Source organism: Podarcis bocagei (genome assembly GCF_964188305.1).
Source record: "Podarcis bocagei genome assembly, chromosome: 2".
NCBI lineage: Eukaryota > Metazoa > Chordata > Lepidosauria > Squamata > Lacertidae > Podarcis > Podarcis bocagei.
The window spans coordinates 14,112,511-14,135,777 of record NC_138126.1 but is presented as its reverse complement, the minus strand read 5'-3'; the positions used below and the strand labels follow the sequence as shown (position 1 = coordinate 14,135,777).

General features: G+C 40.1%; 1 protein-coding gene across 1 annotated transcript; it reads right to left on the bottom strand.

Annotated features, from left to right (window-relative positions):
* Positions 1-2,410: 2,410 nt before the first annotated feature.
* LOC308579624 (uncharacterized protein) lies at positions 2,411-22,856 on the bottom strand (the record flags this gene model as incomplete). The annotated part of the gene is made up of 4 exons (XM_081180587.1): positions 20,588-22,856; positions 17,669-17,855; positions 3,894-4,805; positions 2,411-2,475 (listed from the first exon to the last, which is right to left on the bottom strand). Exons 2-4 carry the CDS (start codon positions 17,766-17,768, stop codon positions 2,411-2,413), a joined length of 1,077 nt encoding a protein of 358 aa, XP_081036713.1. The 5' UTR covers positions 17,769-17,855; positions 20,588-22,856.
* Between the last annotated feature and the right edge of the window lie 411 nt (positions 22,857-23,267).

The following is a 23,267-nucleotide window of genomic DNA, read 5'->3' as shown; positions in this document are numbered from 1 at the left end:
TGATAGGGATTATAGATTCCATCACATCTCTCTCTCTCTTTTTAAAAATAATATTTATTGCTTTCCAACAAATTGAACATACATAGAAAAAGAAAATAAACAGTACAATACAAAAACAATACCTAACACTAAACTAACAAACACAATTTAAACTAGGAAATCAAAACAAAAGCAATTTAAACTAAGAAAACAATACAAAAACAATTTAAAACACATCAAATAATTTCAATTTTTCATTCACTTATTTCCATGACCTCCTCACACCTCCCTTTTTGTATTCCACTTCTATTTAGTTGTTTCAGCAATTCCTTTCCATCTTCCTCTGCTTTCCATCCTATAATTATCTTAACACATTTTAACCTTATTTTACCTTTAATTCCCTGTTAATCTATTTATACTTAATTCCTTATAACATTTCTACTGTAGCCGTATAACTTCATTCCAACATTTTTCTAACATTCATTAATTTTACAATATTTCTGTAAATAGTCTTTAAACTTTTCCCAATCTTCTTCCACCGACTCTTCTCCCTGGTCTCGGATTCTGCCAGTCATTTCCGCCAATTCCATGTAGTCCATCAACTTCATCTGCCATTCTTCCCGGGTGGGTAAATATTGTGTCTTCCAATACTTCGTGATGAGTATTCTTGCTGCTGTTGTAGCATACATAAAAAAAAGTTCTATCCTTCTTTGGCACCAATTGGCCAACCATGCCCAGGAGAAAGGCCTCTGGTTTCTTCAGAAAGGTATATTTAAATACCTTTTTCATTTCATTATAAATCATCTCCCAGAATGTCTTAATCTTTGGGCATGTCCACCAAAGGTGAAAGAATGTACCTTCAGTCTCATTACATTTCCAACATTTATTGTCGGGCAAATGATAAATTTTTGCAAGCTTGATTGGTGTCATGTACCACCTATAAATCATTTTCATTAAATTTTCTCTTAGGGCATTACATGCCGTAAATTTAATACCTGTGGTCCATGACTGTTCACAGTCAGCCATCATTATATTATGTCCGACATCTTGTGCCCATTTAATCATGGGTGATTTCACCGTTTCATCCTGGGTGTTCCATTTCAACAGCAAGTTATACATTTTTGACAAATTTTTAATTTTGGAATCTAACAGTTCTGTTTCCAATTTTGATTTTTCCACCGGGAAACCAACTTTTTTGTCCAAATTATATGCCTCCATTATTTGATAATAAGTTTTTCTAAAATATTAATTATATTCCTCATATTGTCAGACATATGTCTGCCCTGGAGAAAGCCCGCTTGATCTTTATGGATTTCTTCTACTAACACTTTTAGTCTTTTAGCCAAAATGTCTGCAAAAATTTTATAATCCACATTTAACAGCGATATGGGGCGGTAGTTTTTAAGCTGCATCTTTTCAGTCTCTGTTTTGGTATAAGTGTAATGTAAGCTTCCTTCCATGACTCTGGTGCCTTTCTTCCTTCCAGTATTTCATTACAGACTTCCTTCAATGGTTGTATTAACCAATCTTTCAAAGATCTGTAGTATCTTGAAGTCAAACCATCTGGTCCTGGAGATTTACCTAATTGCATGCTCTGGATAGCCCCTTCCACCTCCTGGTTTGTTATTTTATAATTCAACATTAGTTGTTTTTCCTGTGAGATTATGTGTAGTCCATTTATTTTCAAAAATTGATCAATGTCCATTTCTTTCTGCTTCTCCTGTGTATAGAGTTGTTTAAAATACCTCTGGAAACACTTCCTAATTTCCACTGGATTCTGTATATTTTTTCCTTCCACTTCCAAATTTGTGATAGTATTGAATTTTTGTCTTTTTTCAGTTGCCAGGCCAACAGTTTCCCACATTTATTTGCCAATTCAAATGTCTTTTGCCTCATCTGTTTAATCTTCCATTTTATTTCCTGGTTCATCAACTTCGCATATTGTACCTGGTATAACTTTATTTCTTTCAAAATCTCCTGTGACTTTGGTTTTGCTCTCAATTTCTTCTCTCCTTCTCCTATCTTTCCCAGGATTTTATCCTTTTTTTCATTCTGAATTCTCTTCTTAATCCATCACATCTCAAAGTGGAGGAGGGCCAGTCTGGCTGCTCTGAGCTCCAACCCCTTTATGGATTGGCTGGCTTCTTCCTCGGATCAGGTCCCTTGGGCATACTGGTATTCTGTGTGGGCTCCCCACCCCAAGAGACTTGTGCCCATGGCTATTTGCACCTGTTAGGGTGCTGTTAGATGGTAGCCCAGGAAAGTATAAAGACAAGGGAAAGTTTCTAACAGTCTTTTTATTTCAAACTTTAGAGAGAAGCTGCAGAACCCAGCCTCTTGGATAATGGCATTGTCCCGAGTGAATCTCCACCCCCCATCTCTCCCACCTCCTCATTCGCCGCCATCAGCATCAGCATCACCTGCTCTGCCACTAAGTGCTCTTTGTCTTCAAGCTCCTTGCTCTCCTACTTTTATGGCTCACTGGGTTCCCGAAGTCTGGGGAAAGTGTTAAGGATAATGGTTTAATTTCCATAAACCTGCCCTTCTGCATTCCTTGAATTTCATTGTCTGTCTGAGCTCACTTTTTTTCTTTCCACCCATGAACATATATATATGTGTGTGTGTGTGTGTGTAGAGATAAATATAACCGCAAGCTTACATTCATGCTTCATGCATCTGACAAAGGACATTTCCAAACCATCTCTGTTTTGGGGTGGGATTCAGTCACAGAGGAAAATTCAGGTTTCCTAATTAAAGCTGCTTTGGAGTTCTTGCGCAACAAACACACTTCCCCAAAAGACTGGGTGCTCTGCAATAAACAAAACGACTGGGGGGGGGGTGGCACAGACCAACCAAACTATACAGTGGAATACATGAGAATGAATCTCTTGAAAACCCATTTTGAACAACAACAAAAGTAGATTATTAGCAACTGGCCCAAAGGAATCCAAACCAGCTATATTCACAAACCGAGGAAGTATAGGTGGGAATGATGCACTGAAGCAGGAAATCCGGATCCAGCTCTCTGTTCTGACCAATAAGCAGCATTGTGGGAAAAGTCGAGAATGCCAGATTCCAAGCTATCCAGATCAACAGTTCAAATTTAAAAAGCAAGGGTCTCCAAACAGCATGGCCCCGAAGATAGAAAACAAACATTGCCAAATTATTTTCTGCACATCCAGAGACTTGACAGTCATCGTCACTTCCCAGGAAGTCTGGGAACCCTGAGTGGAAAACTCCATACATTTATATGGTTATCCGCCTGTGAGAATTTGCTTATGAATATTAAGGTCTCCACTTCCTCTGAAGCTCTTTCCAAATTGCATATATATATGGTTTCCCCCCTGTGTGAGTTAACTGATTTTTCCTAAGGTGTTCATTTTGAATGAAGCTCTTTCAACATTCAATACATTAAAATGGCTTCTTCCCTGTGTGAGTCCGTTGATGTTTTCTAAGGTGTCCATTTTGAATGAAGCTCTTTCCACATTCAATACATTTATATGGTTTCTCCCCTGTGTGAGTTTGTTGATGTTTTCTAAGTGTTCCATTTTCACTGAAGCTCTTTCCACACTCAAAACATTCAAATGGTTTCTCCCCCGTGTGAGTTCGTTGGTGTGTTCGAAGTGCTCCACTTCCACTGAAGCTCTTTCCACATTCAATACATTTAAATGGTTTCTCCCCTGTGTGAGTTCGTTGGTGTGTTCTAAGGTGTCCATTTTGACTGAAGCTCTTTCCACATTCAATACATTTAAATGGTTTCTCCCCCGTGTGAGTTCTTTGGTGTCCTCTAAGTGCTCCACTTTCACTGAAACTCTTTCCACATTCTATACATTTAAATGGTTTTGCCCCCGTGTGAATTCGTTGATGTATTCTAAGTGTTCCACTTTCACTGAAGCACTTTCCACATTCAATACATTTAAATGGTTTCTCCCCTGTGTGAGTTCGTTGATGATTTCTAAGGTTTCCAAGTTGACTGAAACTTGTTCCACACTCCATGCATTTAAATGGTTTCTCCCCTGTGTGAGTTTGTTGGTGTGTTCTAAGGTGTCCACTATAACTAAAGCTCTTTCCACATTCAATACATTTATATGGTTTCTCCCCTGTGTGAGTTCGTTGATGTTTTCTAAGTGCTCCACTTCCACTGAAGCTCTTTCCACACTCAAAACATTCAAATGGTTTCTCCCCCGTGTGAGTTCGTTGGTGTGTTCGAAGTGCTCCACTTCCACTGAAGCTCTTTCCACATTCAATACATTTATATGGTTTCTCCCCTGTGTGAGTTTGTTGATGTTTTCTAAGTGTTCCATTTTCACTGAAGCTCTTTCCACACTCAAAACATTCAAATGGTTTCTCCCCCGTGTGAGTTCGTTGGTGTGTTCGAAGTGCTCCACTTTCACAGAAGCTCTTTCCACATTCAATACATTTATATGGTTTCTCCACTGTGTGAGTTCGTTGATGTTTTCTAAGTGTTCCACTTTCACTGAAGCTCTTTCCACACTCAAAGCATTCAAATGGTTTCTCCCCCGTGTGAGTTCGTTGGTGTGTTCTAAGGTGTCCACTTTGACTGAAGCTCTTTCCACATTCAATACATTTAAATGGTTTCTCCCCTGTGTGAGTTCGTTGGTGTGTTCTAAGGTGTCCATTTTGACTGAAGCTCTTTCCACATTCAATACATTTAAATGTTTTCTCCCCTGTGTGAATTTGTTGGTGATTCCTCAGTCTTCCCCTGTGACTAAAGTACATCCCACGTTCCATGCATTTAAACTGTTTCTTTGTTCTTCCCAATGAATTCACAGGCTCCATAGAATTCTGGCCGTCATCTTCCTCATCTGTTTGGGAGTAGAGGTGAGAGAATCCTGTTAAGACTTTTAACTGTTTTTATTTTGTATGTTTATTTTTCATTTTTTGTTATATCTTAAAAGTCTTCAATAGATATCTTTTTTAAAAAAAGACTTTCAAGAAAGACAAAAAAGGGACTGAACACATTCCAATCCCAATGTCCACATTCTGTCATTTTAACACTGTCCCCATTCTCCACTGTCCTCTCTATGTTCCAATTTATAGCAATGCAGATGAGAAAATGGCAAGAGCAACACATGATCACTCCATTCACACTAAGTAACACAGCATCATTTTTTAATACAGATCTATGGTGGAACTGACTTATTAGACACATCTCTGTATTTTTCTTTTTCAAGTGAGGAAATCATCTCAGGCTCCAGTAGCAGTCTCTCCAAGGAGTAAGAAGTAAAACTTTAGTGTTACTATGCCACATGTAACTGCAAAAATATTGCAAAATATTAGAACCTAAGACCCTGCTGGATTGGGCAAAGGCCCACCTAGTCCAACATCCTGTTCTCACAGGGGCCAACTGTTAAGATTCCTGCTCTGTGCCTGCAGTCATGGGACTGATGTCTATCACATGACAGTGTATGTTTTGACTCCACAGTGTGAGAAGTGATGAAGACAGGATGTTTGTGTTACTGTGTTCCGTGAAGTGGGACTAATGTCCTTTGTTCTTTCTCTCTTTGCTGTCTGATGCTAGAGAGAGAGGGAGCCATGTTGCAGTGTTCCATGTGTGTTTATATGCAAATAAAGTAGATTAGCCAAAATGCTGAATTGCTGAGTTCTGTTATGCAAAGCTGAGAACACTCTGCGGATCCCTAAGTGTGCCGATGTCTGTTGGCATTGGTCGCTGTGATGTTCCGGCAGAAGAAAGCTTTTGAAGCTCCCGAACGACCAGAAGGGAGAGAACATGCCAGTCGGGCATGTGTCGCTGCCAGGGTCCTACTTGAGAGTAGGACAAGCTCCTGACAACAGTTATGGGCCCAGCACTCTTCGGCTGCAAACACTCTGTGGATCCCTAAGTGTGCCGGTGTCTGTTGGAATTGGTCGCTGTGGTGTTCAGAAAGTTGAAAGTTTTTGAAGCTCCCAAACGAATGACCAGGAGGGAGAGAACATGCCAGTTGGACATGTGTCTCTGCTAGGGTCCTACTCGAGAGTAGGACAAGCTCCTGTCACCAAGTAGATGCCTATGGGAAACCAGAAAGCAGGATTGGAGCACAAGAGCCTTCTCTACCTTCCTTGGCTTTCCAGAAACTAGTATTAAGAAGCATTATTGCCTAGGACCGCAAGGGCAGAGTAAAGGCATCAATTTAATCCTCTTTTTCAAGCTATCCAAGTTGTTGGCCATCACTGTCTCCTGTAGGATGGGTGTCCATAGATTAAAAAAGGAGAAATACAACCAAGAATGCTTTCGGACCACAACTCAATAATTCTTAGAATCATAGAATCATAGAGTTGGAAGAGACCACAAGAGCCATCGAGTCCAACCCCCTGCCAAGCAGGAAACACCATCAGAGCACTCCTGAGATATGGTAATCAAGCCTCTGCTTAAAGACCTCCAAAGAAGGAGACTCCACCACACTCCTTGGCAGCAAATTCCACTGTCAAACAGCTCTTACTGTCAGGAAGTTCTTCCTAATGAACTAAAAGGTCAGAAAAATACTCCAATTAGAGTATCGCTAACATTTTGGGCAATAGAATGAAAGGTGTTTTAGCAGAAATAATTCATCACAATCAGTCTTGCTTCTACCAGTATGTCAGATGAAGGATAACACAAGGAATATAATTGATATTATTGAATATTTGGAAGTAAGAAATGAGATAAAGTGCCCTCAATGTTTATAGATGCTGAAAAGGCTTTTGATAACGTCTCATGGGTTTTTATAGAAAAAAATTTGGGGGGAGCATTTGGGAGAGGAATTGATGCCATTTATTCTGAGCGACAGGCCATGCTGATTGTTAATAAGGTTATAACAGAAAAGTGTAAGATAACGAAAGGGACAGGACAATGATGTCCCCTATCACCATTCTTACTTAATTTGGTATTAGAGGCCCTGGAGAGAGAGATAAGAGCAAAGAAATTACCGTATTTTTCGCTCCATAAGATGCACTTTTTTCCTCCTGAAAAGTAAGGGGAAATGTGTGTGCGTCTTATGGGGTGAATGCAGGCTGCGCAGCTATCGCTGAAGCCAGTACAGCAAGAGGTAGAGCTGCACAGTACCTCTTGGTCTGCTGCCTTCCCAGCGAAGCAGGATGAGGGGCGGAAGGGAGCCCTTACAGAGCCCCTTCCATCCCTCATCCTGCTTCGCTGGGAAGCCAGCAGACCAAGAGGCGCTGCACAGCTCTCCCTGGCTTTTCAGGGAGGTGGGAGAAGGGACGGAGGGCAGCCCGTCAGTCCCTTCGCCCACCTCCCGGAAAAGCCAGCAAGAACCGCTCTATCTTTAAAGAGCCGCACCGAGCGAGTGTGTCTGCAGCTCTTGCTGGCTTTTCTTGTTTTCCTCTTCTAAAAACTAGGTGCATCTTATGGTTGGGTGCGTCTCCTAGAGAGAAAAATATGGTAATTAGAGGAATAACAGTAGGAAATAAAATATATCAATTAAAAGCTTTTGCAGTTGACCTTGTAATTAGAGTGGAGGATCTCAAAAATACTCTATCAAAGGTTAGAAAAGATACAGGACTTTGGGCAGGTCAAAGGCTTTAAACTAAACAAGAATAAGACTTAAGTTTTTGGTAAAAAACCTGACGGAGCAAGACAAATAGGAATTACAACAGAAAACAGAGTTACGGTAGTTATACATAAAAAAGTCAAATACTTGGTTTGGTTGACAGCTAAGAATATTAATATATATATTTTTTATAAATATTTATTGAGTTTTCACAAATTATAAAAAAACCCCACAGAATACACAATACAAACATACACACACAAAAACAAACATGTATAATTTCGAGTCCTTTTTTTCTTAAAACTTACTTCACCGACTTCCCCATACCTTCCCTTTCTGCATCCCAATTCTCAAATTATTTCAGCAAATCCTCCCCCTTAATTTTAACTAATTTTTCCTTATTCTTTTCTTTTACATAATCTTTTACCTCTGTAATCCCCTATTTTCTATAACCACAACATTTTAGCACTCATTAATTTTGCAATATTTCTTAAGATAAATATTAAATTTCCTCCAATCTTCTTCCGCCGTCTCTTTCCCCTGGTCTTGAATTCTGCCAGTCATTTCAACCAGTCCCATATAGTCTATCACCTTCGTCTGCCATTCTTCCAGAGTGGGTAGATCTTGTGTCTTCCAATACTTCGCGATGAGTATTCTTGCAGCTGTTGTAGCATACATAAAAAAAGTTCTGTCTTTGGCACCAATTGGCCGACAATGCTCAGGAGAAAAGCCTCTGGTTTCTTAGGTAAAGTACATTTAAGTACCTTTTTCATTTAATTATAAATCATTTCCCAGAAGACCTTAATCTTTGGGCACGTCCACCAAAGGTGAAAGAATGTACCTTCAGTTTCTTTACACTTCCAACACTTATCATCAGACAAATGGTAAATTTTTGCTAGCTTGACTGGGGTCATGTACCACCTATATATCATTTTCATAATATTCTCTCTTAAGGCATTACATGCTGTAAACCTTATGCCGGTGGTCCACAACTGTTCCCAGTCAACAAACATAATATTATGACCAATGTCTTGTGCCCATTTTATCATAGCTGATTTCACTATTTCATCTTGTGTGTTCCATTTCAGCAACAAGTTGTACATTCTTGATAGATTCTTAGTATTAGGTTCTAGCAGTTCTGTTTCTTATTTTTATTTCTCCACCTGGAAGCCAATTTTCCTGTCTTGTTTGTAAACCTCCATTATTTGATAATAATGGAGCCAGTCTCATACTTTAGCCTTCAATTTCTCAAAACTCTGTAATTTCAGTTTATCTCCCTCCTGTTCTAGAATTTCCCAATATTTTGGCCATTTGGCCTCCATATTGAGCTTTTTCGCAGCCTTTGCCTCCATCGGTGACAACCACCTTGGGGTTTTGTTTTCAAGTAAGTCTTTATATCTTGTCCAAACATTAAACAATGCTTTCCTGACAATATGGTTTTTAAAACCTTTATGTGCTTTAACCTTGTCATACCATAAATATGCATGCCACTCAAAAATGTTATTAAAACCTTCTAAATCCAGAATGTCTGTGTTCTCAAGAAGCAGCCAGTCTTTCAACCAGCAGAAAGCTGCTGATTCATAATAAAGTTTAAAGTCCGGCAGGGCAAATCCCCCTCTTTCCTTCACATCTGTTAAAATTTTTAATTTTATTCTGGGTTTTTTGCCCTGCCAGACAAATTTCGAAATGTCTTTCTGCCACCTCTTCAAACAGTCCATCTTGTCCACAATTTGCAATGCTTGAAATAAAAATAACATTCTAGGCAATACAGTCATCTTAATGACAGCAATTCGGCCTAACAAGGAAAGCTTCAAATTTGACCATATTTCTAAATCCTTTTTAACTTCTGTCCAGCATTTCTCAAAATTATCTTTAAATAGATTCACATTCATAGATGTCATGTTAATCCCCAAGTATTTCACTTTCTTAACCACAGTTAAACCCGTTTCATTCTGGAACCTCTCCCTTTCTATACCTGTTAAGTTTTTCTCCAATACCTTAGTTTTTTGTTTATTCAGTTTAAATCCTGCAACTTGACCAAATTCTTGAATTAGTTCTAAAACCCTTTTCGTACTAGTGTCTGGCTCTTGTAAAGTAAGTACCAAATCATCTGCAAAGGCCCTCAATTTGTACTGTTTAGCTCCGACCTGCACCCCTTTAACCAGCTGGTCCCTTCTAATCATATTTAACAAAACGTCCAGGACTGATATAAAAAGTAATGGGGAAATTGGGCACCCCTGTCGTGTCCCTTTTTCAATTTTAAATTCTTCCGTAACCACATTATTTACAATTAGTTTTGCCTTTTGTTCAGAATATATTGCACCCATACCATTCTCAAATCCTTGGCCTACCCCCATCCCATGTAGATTCTTCTTCATAAAACTCCAAGAAATGTCAAAAGCTTTCTCCGCATCCACAAATATCAATACTGCTTTAGTATTTATATTCACTTCTAATAATTCCAAAATGTCTATAATATTCCTCACATTATCTGACAAATGTCTTCCTGCAAGAAAGCCTGCTTGGTCCTTATGAATCTCTTCCATCAGTACTTTTTTCAATCTTTTTGCCAAAATGTCTGCAAAAATTTTGTAATCCACATTAAGTAATGATATAGGGCGGTAGTTCTTAAGCTGAGTCTTTTCAGTCTCTGTTTTCAGTATGAGAGTAATATAAGCTTCTTTCCACGATTCTGGTGCCTTTTCCCCCCTCTAGAATTTCGTTACAGACTTCCTTCAGAGGTTGTAGTAACCACTCCTTCAAAGCTTTGTAATATCTGGAAGTCAACCCATCTGGTCTTGGAGATTTGCCCAGTTGCATATTTTGAATGGCACCTTCTATCTCTTGTTCAGTTATTTTCTGGTTCAGATCTAATTTACTCTGATGTGAAATTTTTTGTAATCCATATTTCTTTAAAAACTCATCTATGTCCCCTTCTTTCTGCGGCCCTTGCGAATATAGTTTTTTAAAATAGTTCTGGAAACAATTTCTAATCTCATTTGGTTTATAAATATTCTTTCCTTCAACCTCTAGGTTTGTAACCGTATTAAATTTCTGTCTTTTCTTCAATTGCCAAGCCAGAAGTTTGCCACATTTATCTGCAGATTCAAATGTCCTTTGTCTCATTTGCTTAATCTTCCATTCAATTTCTTGATTCATCAATTCCATGTATTGCGTCTGATATAACTTAATTTCTCTCAAAATTTCTTGAGACTTCGGTTTAGATGTCAGTTTCTTTTCTCCTTCTTTTATCTTTTCCAAGATCCTATCCTTTTTCTCATTTTGGCTTCTCTTCTTTATTGTATTTTGCTGTATTAAGAATCCACGCATAACAGCTTTGCTTGCGTCCCAAATTACTCTTTTTTCGACATCTGTGTTTAGGTTTATTTCGAAATAGTCTCTCAAAGTTTTTTGGGCCTTTTTGTAGATCTCTTCATCTCTAAATAAGGTGTCATTCATCCTCCATCTGAAGGAGCCGGCTGTTGTTAACTTCATCTCCATCTTTACAGCATTGTGGTCGGAGCAAGTTTTGGGCAGATTTCCACTTTCCTTATCTTTGGAGCCATCCCACTAGTATCCCAAATTTGGTCGATTCTAGTCCATGTCATCATTGCTTCAGAAAAGAAAGTTCCCTCTCTCTCAAGAGGGTTCTTTGTTCTCCAAATATCAATCAAGTCCATGTTTTCCGTCATTGCAAAGAAAGTCTTTGGTAGTCTCCCATCTTTGGAGACTACCTGTCTTTGTGCTTTGTCCATATTTGTAGATACTACTCCATTCATGTCCCCCATCAAAATTAAATTGTAATCCAGGTAATGCAGTAAGGTCTCAAGCAACTTCTTGAAGAATTCAGATTTCCCCTCATTTGGTGCATAAATTCCCACAATCAGAAATTTTTCTCCTTGTACTTGAATTTCAATTGCCAAAAATCTCCCTTCTTCATCTTTAAACATCAATTTCGGTAGTAATTTTTCTTTTGCATAAATCACCACTCCTCTTTTCTTGACTTTATCAGATGAAATAAATTCTTGTCCTAATCTTTTGTTAATAAGTAGTTTTCTGTGTAGCCTTGTCACATGTGTTTCTTGTAAACAAATCAAGTCCAATTGTTCTTTTTTCAATATATGAAACACATTTTTCCTCTTTCGAGGAAGGTTCAAACCGTTACAATTCCAACTTAGAAGTTGCAGAGCCATCTTGCCGTTATTTACTTTCCCCTCCTACTGCTCCGAGTAGCTGTTCGTCGTCTGTCAGTGATTTCAGTCCAAATGTTAGATTTAAAATGTCTGTTATTTCCTTTACTGCGGGGGTTGGTTCCACTTCAACCACTTCTTTCAGAAGATCTTCCTCGTTCTCTCGCAAAAATTGATCTTTATCACTCACTGATTTTATTCTTGTTTTCCTTCCCTTATATTTGAAAGATAGGCCTTGAGGAAATTCCCACCTGAAGGGTATTTTATTCTTTCTCAATAGATCAACCAGGTCTTTGTAGTAAGTTCTTACGTCCAAAATATGCTTAGGTATATCCTTAAAGATCTCCACAAAGGAATTTTCAATTTCCAAGGTTCTTTGAAAATGCAGATTCAATATTTTGTCTCTTTCTTCTTTAGATCTTAAAGTTATCAAACAATCCCTTGGCTTCTTTCTGTTTTGTCTTCTGCCCAATCTAAAAGCAGCCACAATCTTAAATTCTTCCTTCTCTAATTCCTGTTGCCAAAAATCCAAAAATTCTTTTGTGAGGAAGTCCACCAAATTATCTTTCTCACTTTCAGGCACTGCTCTTATTCTCAATTTTCTCTCTTTTCTTTGCAATTCAAGCATCGACAAAGCCAACTCATGATCTTCTAACTTTTTATAGACTGGTGTTATCTTTTCCTGTGTAGCATCTGCAGTGGCCTTAGCTTCTTCTGCAATCTTTCGAGTTGTAACTGAATCTTCTAAAAGTTTTTCTATAGTCTGAATGTTTGAGTTCACCTTCTTCCCCAGTTCATTGATACTTTGGGTATTCAAATCAAGCTTTGCTGAGACCTCTGCCAATTGTTTACTAGATTCCGCACCTTGTTTTGTCAGGAATTCCAAAGACTCATTTATTTTACAGAGAGCATGTGCCACAGGATCAGATGACATAGTTTTTGCTTTTGTCTGTCCAGCTGCAGCTGTTACTATGCCTGAAACCGAAGACCTTCGCTGGTGTGAAGTGCTAGTCATATATTGTTTACCAGATCTAGTAGTTCTATCATAAGCCATAACACTCTCACATCCAGCCAAGGTCGTTCCCACACTTGTAGATTGTTTTCAAGTGGAAATTTCCAGTACTTAACTATTATAGTCCAATTTGCAACTGTTTCAACTGTTTCAACAGAATCCTCTAGGGGGAGAGATCCCCAGGGCTTTGCAACAAACTGTCTTTTTAAGAAAGTCCCCAACGTCTCCACAAAGATTTACTGTAACAGTTCCAAATTTTTTCCACTTAACAGTCCAGAAATTCTATATCGTTCACAGAGTCAAATTAAATGTCAAACCAAGGAAGTTTCTTTTGGCAAAGTGACAGTTCTCTATTCAGCTTCCCTATCCAGGCAGTCCGTTCCCAGGATTTTAAGACAGCGGATGAAATTTTCCAATAATTCCTTTCATACAGGTATCAAAAGTCCACCTTCCACCCCCTCTGCTCCTGCATGCAAGAGGGGGGTTTCAATTCTAATGTCGAGTTTACTCGTTTCCAAATAATCTTCTTCAAATTACAGCTTTGCACTTTCTTTGCTTTGAACTTTCTACAGTCCGGAAAGGCAGACTTCCTTATTTTATGCCTTTCCCGTTTCCGGCCAAATCATCTTTAAATTAGTTATAAATCCAATAGATCTTTAAGACCTACTCACGGGTAGTTATTTTCAGTCCCAATTTCAAGAATATTAATATTTTTAAACACAATCTTTAGAATGTGTGGAAAGAAATAAGAGATTTAGATATATGGGGAAGAATGAATTTATCATTTTGGGGAAGAATCTCAGTAATAAAATAAAAAAAAACCGTATTTATATGTTATTTTTATTCCAATCAGTCATGGCGATAGGCAACGTAGGATGTGTTGAAAAATGGCAAAAAGACATCTAGGTTTATCTGGCAAGGGAAGAAACCAAGGATAAAATAGAAATTATTTACAGTTGTAAGAGAGACAGGAGCTTTAACCCTGCTGGATTTGAAACTTTAGTATGAAGCATCCTATATCTGCTGGAACTGGGAATGGATTACATTGGAAAACACAGATATTTTAGATCTGGGATGACATGAATTATACATACATATTTATGGTATGAAAAGGCCAAGGTGCATAGAGCTTTTCAGAATCATATACAGTCGTACCTCGGGTTACAGATGCTTCAGGTTACAGACTCCGCTAACCCAGAAATATTACCTCGGGTTAAGAACTTGGCTTCAGGATGAGAACAGAACTTGTGCTCCGGTGGCGCGGCGCCAGCAGGAGGCCCCATTAGCTAAAGTGGTGCTTCAGGTTAAGAACAGTTTCAGGTTAAGAACAGACCTCCAGAACGAATTAACACTTAACTCGAGGTACCACTGTAGTAAGAAAATCAATTTTCAGGGTATGGGAGAAGTATAAAAATTTGCTTAAGCAAATAAAAATTTGCTGGTGGCTTTCCCCCTTGAAGCAATATCTCTGAAAAAACTGAATATGAGAAGTAATTGGCCAATTTACAGAGAGCTGTTAACTGAAGTTGAAAACCAACTGAAATTAAAAGATTTTGAACAGATAAGGGAAGCTGTAAATGGTTACAGTACCATCAACTAAACAATATCTTTAAGACAGACAAAAAGAAAGATTTTAGTTATGAGATATCACAGTTTCAAAAAGAACTCTTAGGAAGTAACAACAAAAATCTGTCTAAAATGTATAACTTGCTCCTAGAATGGTTAACAAAGGATGAACAAGTCAAATCAGTTATGATTAAATGGGCAAAGGACTAAGGACATAATATACAAATGGGAGAGATTGGGAGAGGCTTTGGAAAACAGATCTGGAATTTACAGCTTGTTGTACACTGAAATAAAACTATATGAAAACGATGTATCAGTGGTATTTGACTCCTAGCAAGTTATCTAAAATGTATAGAACAAATTCAAATACCTGCTGGAAATGTAAAGAAGACGTGGGTACCTTTTACTATATGTGTAAATGATTCTTCAACATCAACTTTGATGGACTGGTCATGTTGTGCGGATGCCTGATTATCATCTTCCAAAGCAACTACTCTACCTCAAACTTAAAAAGGGGAAACGTAATGCTGGTAGTCAACAAAAGTGGTTTAAAGACTGTCTCAAGACAAATATTTAAAAATGTAATATAAATACCAACAACTGGGAAAAGCTTGCCTGCGAGCGCTCCAATTGGAGAACGTGTCATGGGCTTTGAGGACACTCAAACTCGGGATGCAAGGGAGAAACATGCTAAGAGGAAGGCACGCTTGGCAAATCCACACTGTGATCAACTCCCGCCCGGAAACCAATGTCCCCTCTGTGGAAAGGCATGTGGATCCAGAATTGGCCTCCACAGTCACTTACGGACTCATTGTTAAAATCGCGTTTGTGGAAGATACTCAGCTATGAGTGATTGCCAGAGAGGAAGAGAAAAGAAAAGAGAAAAGAGATGTGGTGGTCATGTAAGACAACAAAATTATTTTGGGAAATGATATATAATGAATTGAAAAAATGTTTAAAACAACTTTTGTTAAGAAACTAGAAGCCTTTTATTAGGAATTACAGGTACCAAGATCCCAAAAGACCAGGAAAGACTATGTATGCAACAACAGCTGTACAGATGTTATTATCCCAAAAATGGAAATATGCAACAATCCTGATTAGGGAAGAATGGCAAGTCAAACTGCTGGACTATTCCAAAATGGCAAAATTAACCACGAGACTCTGCAATCAAGAAGATAAGGAATTTAAAAAAGAATGGGGGAAATTTATAATTTTGCCTAAGAATTACTGCAAGCAAATCAAAACGTTAGCTGGACTTTAAGAATCACTTGTAAAGTAAAGACGTTTATGGACAATTTAGGTAAATGAAAATTGTGGGAAATGTATCAATATTTAGTTGGCCTATATATAGAGATTTGTTAAAGGATCAATAAGGAAAATGGAAATTAAAAGATTATGAGGAAATAAAAGATCATTTTCAGAGCTGGTTACACTACAGACAATTACAAGAGATGTACAAGGAAGACAACAAGAAGGGATTTAGTTATACAACTTCTAGATTTCAAAGGGAAGTTATAGAAGAAGTGAAGTTGCTGAACAAAGCATATAGTATCCTGCTAGAATGGGAAATAAAAGATGAGGAGGTCAAATCAAATGGGCACAAGATATAGGACACAATATACAATTTGAGCACTGGGAAAAAGCGTGGAAAATATTTTTAAAATTTACAGACTGTTCTCTTTTGAAAGAAAACTATATGAAAATGATGTATAGATGGTATATAACACTAGTACAGATAACAAAAATGTATAAAACCTGGTTAAACACATGTTGGAAATGTAAAGAAAAAGAAGGGACTTTTTATCATATGTTGTGGGAATGTAGAGAAGTAAAAAAAAAACGGGAAATGATATATAATGAATGGAAAAAAATGTTTAAATTAACATATGTTAAAAAAACCAGAAGCATTTTTGTTAGGGATTGTAGGGCAAGACCTGCCAAAAAAAATAAAGAACTTATTTATGTATGCTACAAAACGGCAAGAGTCTTGTTAGCACAAGGATGGAAGAATGAGGAAATCCCAACGAAAGAACAATGGCAAGAAAAATTGATGAGCTATGCGGCATTTGTAGCGTTCGCACCCCGAAAATCTACAACCCGAACCTAATGCAAGTAGAGATATTATGGCCTAAGCTTTTGTGGGCTGCAGTCTGACAAAGTGGACTCTTGTCCAGGAAAGCTGGTGCCACTATAAACTTATGAGTCTCTTTGTTGGCTTTGTGTACCAAAGTTGTACCACAGTTTCTCCATGTAAGCTTATGGGTGGACAAAATTGCAGGGGTGCTCTAAATTATTATCCCTCCCACTCACTCACTCACTCACTTTCACACACAACCCCAGTCTGTAAGATTGGCAAGTTTACACAATTTGCTTATAATACTAGCCACCTTTGGTCTTCCTCTGCCCAATCCCATGTATAGAGCCTCCAGCCACAGGAATTGTGTATCATGATAATTGGTCCTTTGTCCCTAAACAAATCAAACTGGGGAGGTGCATGCATTTATTGTTTGGATGCTGGTGGAATGTACCACTCTGACCCTGTCTATAAAAAATAAAAGCAATAGAAGCAATTTAAATATATGAAGTATAAATAATTATACCTGGAGTACTGTGTCCAGTTCTGGGCATCACAGTTCAAGAAGGACACTGACAAACTGGAACGTGTCCAGAGGAGGGCAACCAAAATGGTCAAAGGCCTGGAAATGATGCCTTATGAGGAACGGCTAAGGGAGCTGGGCATGTTTAGCCTGGAGAAGAGGAGGTTAAGGGGTGATATGATAGCCATGTTCAAATATATAAAAGGATGTCACATAGAGGAGGGAGAAAGGTTGTTTTCTGCTGCTCCAGAGAAGCGGACATGGAGCAATGGATCCAAACTACAAGAAAGAAGATTCCACCTAAACATTAGGAAGAACTTCCTGACAGTAAGAGCTGTTCGACAGTGGAATTTGCTGCCAAGGAGTGTGGTGGAGTCTCCTACTTTGGAGGTCTTTAAGCAGAGGCTTGACAACCATATGTCAGGAGTGCTCTGATGGTGTTTCCTGCTTGGCAGGGGGTTGGACTCAATGGCCCTTGTGGTCTCTTCCAACTCTATGATTCTATGATAATTACAGGAAAGCATTTCCATAGCCCTCTTCACCCATTTTTCTGGATTGGTGTGCAACATCATTATCATCAATTAATCCCGCAGTGGAAATAAAATGAGAGATTTAAAAGCCTGGAGGAAGAAAATCTGCTCCCACTACTTTATGAAAGGGATTCCAAAAACAAAGAGCTGCTTTGGAGAAGGCCTCACCCCTTCCTTCTTACTGCCAGGAACTCTCGGCCTTTTGTCTCCTCTCCATCTTTTCCTCTTTCTCCCTCCACCATCCATCTGTCCCTGTCCCCATCTCCTCTCCCCTGGAACTCACCAGATTTCTCCAAGGGTCTTGGGAGGAAATGCTCAGAGGTTGTGGGGAGGGATGCGGGAGACAGCCTGACCAGGTCAACCGTCCATCTTCCTCCTTCCATCCTGGCCAGGGTTGCAGGTTCAGTCTCAGCTAGGTTTGCAGGTTCAGCTTCCTGAGGAGCCCAGAAGCCAGAGCAAGTTGCAGCTTCCTGGGAGGGAGGGAAGAAGAAGAAAAGGGAGTTTCAGAGCCCCTGCAGGGATTCTCCTGCCCATGGGGCTTCCGGTTCTGGTCTGCCTTAATGGAGGCAACTCCTACAACAGCGGGAGATCATTATCGAAGAAAAAACAAGTATGATTGAGGGTAATCACCATTGCAAATCCCCCCAGGGATGGGGAAACGGGCTTCACTCACAGATTGTCTTGGTACCTGGCTCTTGCTCTGGAATGGAATGCGAGAGGCAGGGAGGCACTGAGTACAAAAGCACTTTGCCTGCCAACTCTCCTAAGCTGCCATGAAGAAGCAGAGGTATTTCTGTTCATTAGATTTTAATTTGGACTAATCTACAGAGGCGTGCTGGGAAAGGTGAGATCATGAACTACATAATCGAAAAGTTGCAAGCTCGTTAAGGTTTTAACTTGGAAAAACAACATCATTCCATGTAAAAGTCGGAGTGGGGTGGAAGCCTTTGGCTTCTTTATACTAAGTTTGATTTTTTATATTTATGATTCGGCAACTCTCCCCTGAAATACTTGTTAAAATCATGGATGTATTGGCGATGACGGTGAAAAATGGATTGCAGATGTGGAATATAACATCAAATGGAACTGTGTGTGTAAAGAAAAAATGGGGGGGGGAGGGAGAGAAACTATATTTTCCAAAGGTTTATGAGAGACACCATTCCCTACTTTTTATCCTCAGGCTGAACTGAATAATGCTAAAGACTTCAAATTTAGTTTAATTGGATCTAACTTCTTATCGGCTGAATGGAGAAATAACAGTGGGCTGGAAGCTTGCCAGAGAAGGTTCATTACTAGCTAGCTAGCTAGCTTTCCTCTCCTCGCCAGGCTGAGAGGAAATGGTGTATACTTATTTTGATAGTATGATTTCTGCAGCTGCTGCTTAAGGTGCAAAATAATGAAGCTTGGAATGGTGCAATGGAGAACTTATAAAACAGCTGTGGAATACTAGCTCCACCCAAGACATGATGTAGAACAGCGACAACTAACAAAAGATAGACATAATACAGTACAAGGACAGGAAGAAACATTATGGACACAATAATAGCCACACACAAGAACAAAGAGAGTTTGAATGTTTCACCCCTAGGACTGTAAATTATTTGATGTGTTAACGCGAATAGAAGTCGTTAAAATTGCAGATGTGGTATAAGGGTTTGTTATTCTGACTTGTGTGTAATTGGAATTAGTAAGATTTTGGAATGAAGATAAAGTAAATCATCCAGCCATCAATTCACGTGGGGACCAACAAAATTGTATCATTTGGCGTCTGAACAATTGGCATTATTAATTGTATTATAATTTGGTGTTGTGTCAATGAGGCTTTTATTGGATTATTGTAATTGAAAATCTGTGTGTGTGTGTGCATGCATATATATATCCCATGGAACTTAAGAGTTCATCTGCAAAGGACTGCTCTGAATACATGGGTGGCCCTTGCACGGAGAAGAAGGAAGCCCCTTGCTTGCATCAGGCCCCCTGGGAGAGGCGGGGGATCCGCCCACTGCTCCCTCTGCCCTTGCTACCTCCTCCTCTGTCCTCCTGTCCTGCAAACACCCTTTGCTCTTGTTTCTCAGGGGAGAGAGGCAGGAAGAGCCTTCAAACCTATCCCTTTCCTCCTCTGCTGCCCAGTGAGAGGGGAAGGAGCTGCAGCGCCTGGTTCACTTCAGATACACACATGGTTTACTGGGATGTGCATGAACACGGCCTCTGCCTTCCATGCGGTGGGAGTGGGGGGGTTAAAAGTGGTGAGGAGACCCCCCCCCCCAGTCCTTTTGGGAAACAGGAGATTTGGTCAGGAGTAAACAACTTAGATGGCAAGTTCACAAGAGAAGCACTTTGGAGCACTGCTTGCTCATACATGTGCGTTCTGTGTGTGTTTGGACCTAGAAGACAACATACATGTTTATACCACATGATTCCTTAAAGAGGGCACTTCTTTAAAGGCAGCTCTGTACAGGGAAGCTTTTGGTGTTTTTTATTTTGTTGGAAGCCACCCAGTGTGGCTGAGGCAACCCAGTCAGATAGGCTGAGTGCAAGTATTATTATTATTATTATTATTATTATTATTATTATTATTATTATTATTATTATTATTATTCCCTCCTAAGCCCGTCCTGCTATACATGCTGGTCAGAGACTCTGTCCCAACCTCCCCCTTGAACACAACAGGGCTTCCTGTTTTTCCTGCTATTCTTTACATTTCTATACTGCCCTTCCTCCGAAGATCACAGGGCAGCTTACAAGAGAAAAACACAGAGATGCATAACAGAGTAAGAAATAAAAAGGACAACGTCCCTTCCTCTGCAGTTGTGAAGGCCATAGATAGTTTCATGAGCCAAATGCCTGAGAGAAGAGGAATGCTTTGGCCTGGTACCTAAAGATAAGGAAGGAAGGAAGCCGGGACACTGAGGTCCTCCTACGAGGGGTCTTCTGCTGGGGTATAAATATTAAAATTAATACTATTATTAAGGCGATCCTGGCCAGCAATGCCCACCCCTCTCCCTTTCCCGCCTCCTTCCCTGCAACTCCCTTTGCACCAGATCCCTGCAGGAGGAAGCTTCTCCCCCCCCCCCCCTTCAAGGCTCCCTTTAAGAAAACAGCTCCCTTTCCTCCCTTCTCTTCTCCCCGTCCCGGGGCTTCTCATCCTGGACCCCCTCGCAAAGCCCCTTCCCTCCTTCCCCGCCACTGGCTTTGCACTCACCCGAAATCCCGGGCAGCGGGGGCGGGAATGGGAGCCCCCGCGTGGGAGGCAGGGAGTGAGGGCGCTTAATTAGGAGGCTTGATTAGGAAGCAGCCCCCTCCTCCGCCTCCGCACAATGCAGCCCCGCTTCCCGCCTCCTCCCCTCCCTCCTTCCTTTGCAAACCTCAATTTTATCTCTGCTGGTGAAGCCGGAAGTGGAGGCAACTCTGAGGAGGAAGGAGACGTTTCTCTCCACGCTCAGCCTCTTGTCTGTTATTTGATAATTGGGGGAAGGAAAACCTTGCAGCACCCAAGCAATGGGGAGACGAGGGAGGGAACGTGTGCATAGGGAATATAAGCTCATTCTTTGCCCCAGCTGGACTGTGCCTGCTTTGGCTCTCAGCTCTTGCAATAATATATCGTCCTCACTGCTTCACCAGTTTTGTTCAGATTGCATTATAAGGAGCAAGTTCAAGGGTCTTGTTATAGGAAAATCCTTGGGCTCACCTGGATTACCAAACAAAGACACCAGCCAGGAATATAGGAACAAAACAGCAGCCAGGAGGCCTGATCTTTATTTTTTTAAAAACTTGCAACAGGACTTCCACCCGCCACCAGGAAGGAAGGCCAGAACAAAGGATGACTCCCACTCTGATCAGTTTTACAGAGATACCCACAACACCCCTAAAATTACATCAAGTGATGCAAAAGAGGTATTTACATGTCCCTGTTTCCCAGCCCAAGTTAATCACACCCTTTTGTCTTGATCTGGGTTTCCTATTGTTTCTGGAATGGCTACCTGTCCCACACTCAGGTATCAGGATGCGAGAGATTATATCACTCAGGCAGAGGGGCTGCTGAGTACATGGGCTCACACTTTAGAGATTATGGCTGCCTTCACTCATGTCCCAAGCTCCTCCCTTGGCAGCCATTTCCTTCCTGAACAGAACAACGTTGGAATGGTGTAAATCCAACACTCGAGTGATTCTATATGAATTTCTGAAGATTTTCCAGTGAGCCAGGACATAGATACAGTGGTACCTCGGGTTACATACGCTTCAGGTTACATACGCTTCAGGTTACATACACTTCAGGTTACAGACTCCGCTAACCCAGAAATAGTACCTCGGGTTAAGAACTTGGCTTCAGGATGAGAACAGAAATTGCGGTGTGGCGGCAGCAGGAGGCCCCATTAGCTAAAGTGGTGCTTCAGGTTAAGAACAGTTTCAGGTTAAGAACGAACCTCTGGAACGGATTAACACTTAACTCGAGGTACCACTGTACATTTATCAGTGAATTGTTATGTGCAGCACAGTTCCTTTTGAATGGTTAGGAAAAACTGTAATGATGTGTTTTGTGGGGACATTTGCAGAAGTGATTGTGTTGATTTTGGTAGTCGGTGTGTGTGTCTTTGTGTATGATGTCTGCTGAAGGGGCAACCCCCCCCCCCCATCTCCTGGACAGAAGTCTCCCTGTTTACATTATAGGGAGGGAACACTATCTCTGGCTTATTGCACATTCATTACACACAGTGTCTTTTGCAGTGTCCTGTATTCTCCTCACAGACAGAGAGACACAGGAACATTGAACAGGCACTTGCAGCAGCAACAGCTGCCGGACAGACTAACCGCAAAAGAATTCTTCACATGCAACCCCTCCCATGAATCTTTTGGGGGGAACCATGTATTTTCGATACGTGCTGAATGTACACTACAGATGTGAAATAAACACTCTTCATGGGAAGTACTGAGAAAAAGTGGAGGGAAATTTTAATTTGTAAGGACAGAGGGGGAGTTCTTTGCTTCATTTTCTGTCGTGAAAAATAAAGCAATAAATTTTAAAAGCAACCCCTTTTTTCAGTGCTTGCTTTTAAAGCAATAAAGGTGCAGGTACTCACCATGGAATTGTTATAGTAAGTACATACCTTGAACAGTTGGGGAATGTTGTGGATGTTGGAGTACTCACAGAAAAAAGCCCCACTTTTTTTTTAAGCACCATAATTGCACGGGGGGTGGAAGACGATTGGCTCTGTCCAGTAATACCTGTATACAGCTATTATAATAAAAATACTGCTCCCTTTACCTTAAGGGAAAGGGAAAGGGACCCCTGACCGTTAGGTCCAGTTGTGACCGACTGGAGTTGCGGCGCTCATCTTGTTTTATTGGCCGAGGAAGCTGGCGTACAGCTTCTGGGTCATGTGGCCAGCATGACTAAGCCGCTTCTGGTGAACCAGAGCAGCGCACGGAAACGCTGATTACCTTCCTGCCAGAGCGGTACCTATTTATCTACTTGCGCTGGCGTGCTTTCGAACTGCTAGGTTGTCAGAAGCAGGGACCGAGCAACGGGAGCTCACCCTGTCGTGGGGATTTGAACTGCCGACCTTTTTTTGAAACTAATATTTATTACTTTTCCAACAATTTAAACACAACACTACAAAAAAGTACAATACAATACAAAAACACTACATAACACTGACACATTAAACTAACATAACCAAACAAAAACAGTTTAAAACACATCAAACAATTTCAGTATCTTATCTTTCATTCACTTATTTCAACGACCTCCTCATACCTCCCTTTTTGTATTCCACTTCTGTTAATTGTTTCAGCAATTCCTTTCCATCTTCCTCTGTTTTCTATCCTATAATTATCTTAACATATTCTAACCTTATTTTTTCCTTTAATATTCTATTAATCTA